Consider the following 6,413-nt stretch of genomic DNA (forward strand, 5'->3'; position numbering starts at 1 on the left):
TGTTTTGCAGCGAACTGCGGGTATGGCTAGTGTCATCCACAGCTAATCCTGATTTTGGATAGCGACACAGAACAAGTCCAAGCACTAGCATTTGTTCCCGGTATCGAAACAAGATGTGAATGAACAGGAAATGACATTTTGTACCTTTCAATTTCGTCAATTCATGGGTAAAAAGCTGCACTAAAAATGCTTTTGAAACATAAATCGGAAGACTTTACTTCTTAACTTGACCACTTTGAAACTTTTTGTTTACGTTAAGTGTTTTAAATAACAAACAACTTTTCCCAATACCCATTAAAATACATGCCACTTCACTCACTCTTTCACAAACGTCACACTTGGGTTTTTATGAAATTATTATTAAAAATTTTGTTTCAATTATAATAATCATAATGATTTACTCATTTTAAGCTTCAAACACAAGTCATGTATCCCATAAAAAGAAAATTTTTAATTTTCCCCTCTCCCCCACACTTGAATCATGCTACGCCCTCGTACGCATGTTTAGAGTATTATAATATTTATGTGAAAAGAAAAGGAAAATTTAACATATTACCGAGATACTCGCACGTTCACCATTCACTAGAAAGCATTGCACGCCATTTTGATTCATCATCATGCATTTCATTTGATTACATGTATCCTTCCATTACAACTTATAAAAAGAAAAACAAAGAGAAAAGCGTAAAATCCTAACTAACCACTTCCGTAGGACTCACGGTTGCACTTAGCGTGTGCAACAAGCCTTTAAACCACCCGATTCCCTCGGGTGGACGAGTTTTGTCTCGTGAGGGCTTGCAGTGAACATACCCACAAAGTTCATTTACCCTAAAAGTAAAATAAAAAGAAAATAAGAATAAAGTAAAAATAAAATAAAGAAGACTTACAAAATCTACACATAGTTTGTGCAGTTTTTATTTCCGAGTCGTGCACACGACTCTTTCGCCACTTCAGCTAATTCCAGGACTGTAGAAGGTTCCTCCTTCCCTCACTTTCTGAGAACCTTCACTATCTCTAACTTTCCTCAACTTAGAATCCAACCACACATCATTCTCCTTTGCCACATGCATTAACTCAAACAATTTTCCTTTTTCTTTAGGAGACAAATTACACACAAGACGGTTACTCAAACTTTCATCTCCTCTAATCCTAGCATCATGGACCTGTCTATGTAATTTTCTCATAGAACGAACAAGCACCTGGTCATCCTTATCTTCCTCTACCTTATTATGCGATCTCACAAAAATACGTGGTGGATTTTCCTCGTCTCTCCCACACTTAGGCCCTTCAAGATCCTCTAAATTTGAAGACACCTCATAATTAACTTGAGAATTCACCTTCATATTCTTATTCACTTTGATCTTGCGACCTTCAAACCTTTCAACAAGTTTTTCTATGGTTCCCCCACTTACTTTGACTACTCCTCCATCGGATTCTTCAGACTTTTCAAGTGTATCAACAAGCCCATTCGGAACATAAAAATTATCCATTTTGTTATCACTAGATACACGTTCATTTGATTTTCTCATTGATGGTGGTCGGTAGGGTCTAATCATTTTCGGGGTTACCAAATGTTCATCCTCTTTAAATTTAGAAATTTTTTCATCTACCCCCACAAATGTGGATACTGCCATCACGGTTTCTTTTATCGGTAATGAAAAAGTGGTGCTAATAGATGAACTTAACTTGGTTTCAAGAACTTGACTTAGATTTTTCAATTCTCACTCAAGATTTTGTATCAACTCTTGTTGACTCATCAAAATTTCTGCATTAGTTCTTATTTGAGATTCCATGAATTCACTTGTCATACCCTCTTCACTAGATTTCCTTACCTCCTCTTTCTCTTTCACATCTGGTGCATACTTTTGAACCTGTTCATGGTTAGTATCCAACAAAAAACAATCCTGGACATCCGGTGTATGTAATGAATTAAAAATATTAATTCGTGATCTCTTATTACCAAAAGAAATGTCCATAACCCCGGTTCTACAATTGATAAGAGCATCAATTGTGGCCAAAAATAGACGATCAAGAATGATCGTCGGTTGGGTCTCCCTAAAAGTGGTCTCTGTGTCCATAACTATAAAATCTACCGGGTAATAAAAGTCTTCCACTTTCACAATCACATTTTCCAACATACCCCGTGGAGTTCTCATTGACCGATCCGCAAGTTGGATGAGAATATCTGTATGTTTTAAAGTTCCCAACTCGTATTGGTCAACAAGGCTCGATGGAAGTATGTTAATACTAGCCCCTAAGTCCAACAAAGCCTTTTTGACATTAACATTACCCACCGTAACTGAAATTAATGGTGTCCCCGGGTCCTTAAACTTAGGTGGAAGTGAACCCGAAATTACAGCACTCACTTTTTCAGTTAATTTTACCTTTTTGGGCAATGATGCGTTGAGTTTACGCTTTTGAACACACAAATCTTTTAAAAACTTAGCATATGCTGGAATTTGTTTGATTGCATCAATAAGTGGAATATTTATTTTTACTTGTTTAAATGTCTCCCACATATCATCCGTTTTTGATCCTTTTTTCCCATAAGGGAATTGGTTTGGAGACTCCAAAGCCTCGGGGAATGGAATGGTATTAGTTTCCATGTCTGATTTCCCAATTTCGTTAAAGATGGGTTCTTTATTTTTCACCCCCTTCCCATGGTTAATATTTTCACTTACCTCATCCTCCTCATCAAGAACGATAGGAGACTTACTTGCATCGCGTTGAGCTACCTCTTTCTCACCAACCTTGTTGTCATACTTCTTTCCACTATGCAAGGTGCCTACCATGTTTACACTATGTCCTTTTCCAGAGTCCTTATGATTTGGATTTAACACCGTATAACTCGGTATGGTACCCGGCTCCCGATTTCTCTTACTCTCCGCTACATTACCAATCTCCTTAGCCAACGCACCAATTGACTTGTTTTGCACTTCTATCATTTTTCGCATTTCGGAGATGAACGCATCCATCTTAGCATCCGGGCTAGATAGCTGATTAGTTGAAGTACTGTTTTGATTTTGGTTTTGGTTTTGGCCTTGGTTTTGATAATTATTTTGGTTTTGGTTTCGGTTGTTGGGATAAGGATTTTGATAGTTTTTTTGGTAGTTGCCTTGGTTCTGAAAGTTACCCTGGTTTTGAAAGTTGTTTTGTGGTCTAAGTTGGTTCCCTTGGTTAGCATTCAGAGCGTTGTTATTGCTCCAACTGAAATTAGGATGATTTCTCCAACCCGGATTATACGTGTTGGAGTATGGATCATATCTCCGTCCCTGAACCTCGTTAACTTGTTCTTCCACTATGTGCTGATTTACCGGTGGAATCCCATTTCTACATCCATATGCAAAGTGAGAAGGATCTCCACAAATCTCACATACTTCCTGAACCTGCGAAACATTACAAGCAAGACCCTGGTTTGGGTTGTTAAATATAAGCATTTTCAAATCATCAAATTCCTGCTCTAAGTTCCTAGATGAACCACCCGAATCAGAAACATGATTCACTCGGGATGTACTAGGTTGTTTACGATCAACCGAAGCTTGGGTTTTTGAACCCTTGCTTAACTGTTCGAAGAACGTCCATTCATCATCACTAGACCGAGTTAAGAATGCCCCACCACTAGCCGCCAAAAGAAACTGTCTGTTTTGGGAATCTAAACTATCATAGAAAACTTTAACCAATTCCCACTTGGGTATCTCATGGTGTGGGCATGCCCTAAGTAACTCCTTCAGACGTTCATACGCTTCATGAAATAATTCACCCGGTAATTGTTTAAAAGATTTTATTTACGTACGCATGTCTGAAGTTTTACTTATGGGGTAAAATTCTTCTAAAAATCGTTTTTTCATTTCCGCCCAAGTATTAATACTCCGGGCGGGCAAGGAGAGAAACCATCTTTTTGCCTTATCCTTAAGTGAATAAGGAAATAATCGAAGACGTACCTCATCATCAGTGAAACCGTTTACCTGATTAGTAGCACATATCCCATTAAATTCAGTGATGTGTTCATATGGTTCCTCATTAGCCATACCTCGGTAGGTTGGCAAGATCAAAATGAGTTGAGGTCGGACCTCAAATCGTCGGTTGTTTCCTCCTGCCGGTGCAGGATAAACAATGGGTGAATGATCCTCAAAATCACCCGGTTGGTAGTAGGTGTCTACTCATCTTGGTCGTTTGGCCATCTCGTCTCGTTGATCAAAAACTTCATCTTCAGTGTCAGACTCTGATTTAGGAGAGTTTGGTGGAACAATCGGATGTGTCTCTAACTGTGGTTGAGTGAATGCTGAAGCCACTGTCGAACCCTTTAAGATTCTTGTAGCTTTTCGATTAGCTTTTGCAGATTTCTCGATTTCCGGGTCTAAAGGCTTAAGATTTTGATCTCCCAAACTCCGAGTTTGCATACACTAACCTGCACTTCAACAAAAACAAAAACACCGAGCGTAAAACTGACAAAAACAAAATAAGCAAAACACTATTTTTGGATTTTTATTGGTTTTATTATTTTTATGGTTTTTCTAATTTAACACGAAAGCAATAAAATAAGAGCTTGCAATCAAGCGCACACTTCCCCGGCAGCGGCGCCAAAATTTGATCGGTGTCGAAGGGCCGGTCAAAAATAGCCTAATTACTCTACTTTAGATAGGGTAAGCAGGATTCGTTCCACGGGGAGCTATGGTCAACTAGCAAGCAATTTCAGGATTTGTTTGTTTGTGATTAACTAAAATTAACTAAAGTAAAAACTAGATTAACAATTACTAGGCAAATGTAAATTTTGAGTATTCAAAAGCATAAACAATGAACTAAACGAAAAGGTTGTAATCAATTGGATGGAAGTCTTTATTCCTTGACAATCCCAATTATGCATGCATTAGTTCAACAAATCCTTATGTTATCAAATTATCAACTAAATCTCATAGACAAGACTTCTTTAGTTTTCCAATTTATGATTATCTTGGGCACAAGCAATGCTACCTACACACGTTGTCTTTATCCCTATACTAAATTGTAACTAGGTTGGATTAAGCACAAGATGTTAAATATCAATCACTTGTCTTGCAACAATCAATAACTTTCAAACTTGCATTAAATGATAATTCAAAAGATTCAATGAAATTATAAACCAAAAGACATAAGGATTACAAATTCAAGAATCACATAAGTAAATGAAAAACTAAACATACAATAATTGTTCATGCAAGGAATAAAGTGAAAGAAACTAGCCAAGCATGTTGGTGATGATGATCATGGTTACTTCTTGAAGTTGCATGAAGAACACTCCTTGAAACCTAGCTTGAATCTTGATTTGATGATGATTAATGGTGTGTTTTTGTGTGTTTGATGCTCTAAAAACTGATGGAAGATGATATAAATTCATAGCCTAGGGTTTCCATTATATAGGGGTGAAGTAGGGTAACCCCCAAGCATTAAATCCCTCAAATTCGGCCTTAAATTCTATCCAAAAATAGTTCCAGCCGCAAATTACTCTCACCGGGCGCCTACATGCGCCCAACCGCAAAAACCAGCCGCCTCCTTTTGCCAGCTTTCCACCTGACTGATTTTTTGGCACCCCTCAGGCGCCTCCTTGCGCCCCCCAGCCGCCTCCTTGCGGCTGGGCTTCAGTTTTTTCATTTTTTCTTGTTTTTAACCCCCGTTTTCGCGTTCTCGTCCCAAATCGTTACTCGTTATAAAAACCTCATGAAATAACTTTCTAAACCTCAAATATACACGTAATATCCACCTCTTAACATCGATAATGATCGGCGTTTACGACCCGATCAATTTCAAACCATTACTAGAAACTTTTTAAAGCATCAATTGATCCTAAAACAGAAACATGAAATCGAATTTGATCCAAGAACACTTGTTGACTTTTTTTAATCCAAAACTTTGACTTGCAAATTGAAAATCAATACAAGGAATTGGAAATTAAAAACTTGCAGGTAGTTTGAGTATCAGATTCCAAACACAGCTGCATTTTTACATTTTAAAATTTGATTCGAAATCGAGTTTTTTGCCAAAAAGTTGAAGAACAGGGTATATCGAGCTTTTTTCTTGAGTTTTAATTCTCCATTTCGATTTGCAGAAGTTTATGGCACTTTATATTGATGGTAATTAGTAGTACAAATGATATGACCAAGTTTTCGTTTTGTATTGACAAAGGAATCGATTTCAATCTTGCACAGAAAAATAAAATACAAAAAAAATAAATAGGTTGAATTTATTTCTAACAGACTTTGAATTTTTGCTATGAAGATAGAATCTTAATTGTACGAATTTAACAATCATCTATAGTTGGAAAGAGACCTGAAACAAACACTGCTTTTCCAATTCTATGTACACGATTTCTTTTTTTTTCTTTTTTTAATGATATTAGTAAATAATGAATTTATAATTGTAATTATATTAATTAACAT

General features: G+C 36.9%; 1 protein-coding gene and 1 pseudogene across 1 annotated transcript; one reads left to right on the forward strand and one right to left on the reverse strand.

The window, feature by feature from the left end:
- Positions 1–1,721: 1,721 nt before the first annotated feature.
- Positions 1,722–5,628, reverse strand: LOC139870146 (uncharacterized). The gene is made up of 3 exons (XM_071857993.1): positions 5,489–5,628; positions 2,499–3,330; positions 1,722–2,330 (listed from the first exon to the last, which is right to left on the reverse strand). The coding sequence occupies exons 1-3, from the start codon at positions 5,626–5,628 to the stop codon at positions 1,722–1,724; spliced, it is 1,581 nt and encodes a 526-aa protein (XP_071714094.1).
- LOC139873730 (small nucleolar RNA R71) lies at positions 3,694–3,807 on the forward strand (annotated as a pseudogene).
- Positions 5,629–6,413: the final 785 nt, after the last annotated feature.

Source organism: Rutidosis leptorrhynchoides, chromosome 10, assembly GCF_046630445.1.
Source record: "Rutidosis leptorrhynchoides isolate AG116_Rl617_1_P2 chromosome 10, CSIRO_AGI_Rlap_v1, whole genome shotgun sequence".
NCBI lineage: Eukaryota > Viridiplantae > Streptophyta > Magnoliopsida > Asterales > Asteraceae > Rutidosis > Rutidosis leptorrhynchoides.

Excerpts from the sequence above, each read along its gene's own strand:
- LOC139870146 (XM_071857993.1), bottom strand. The coding sequence starts at position 5,628 with ATGAAAAAACTGAAGCCCAGCCGCAAGGAGGCGGCTGGGGGGCGCAAG. Across the intron at positions 3,331-5,488 it reads TGGGCGCATGTAGGCGCCCG|AAATGGGATTCCACCGGTAA; the intron begins GTGAGAGTAATT and ends ATATGGATGTAG. Across the intron at positions 2,331-2,498 it reads TGTGGGAGACATTTAAACAA|TTTAAGGACCCGGGGACACC; the intron begins GTAAAAATAAAT and ends CTTCCACCTAAG.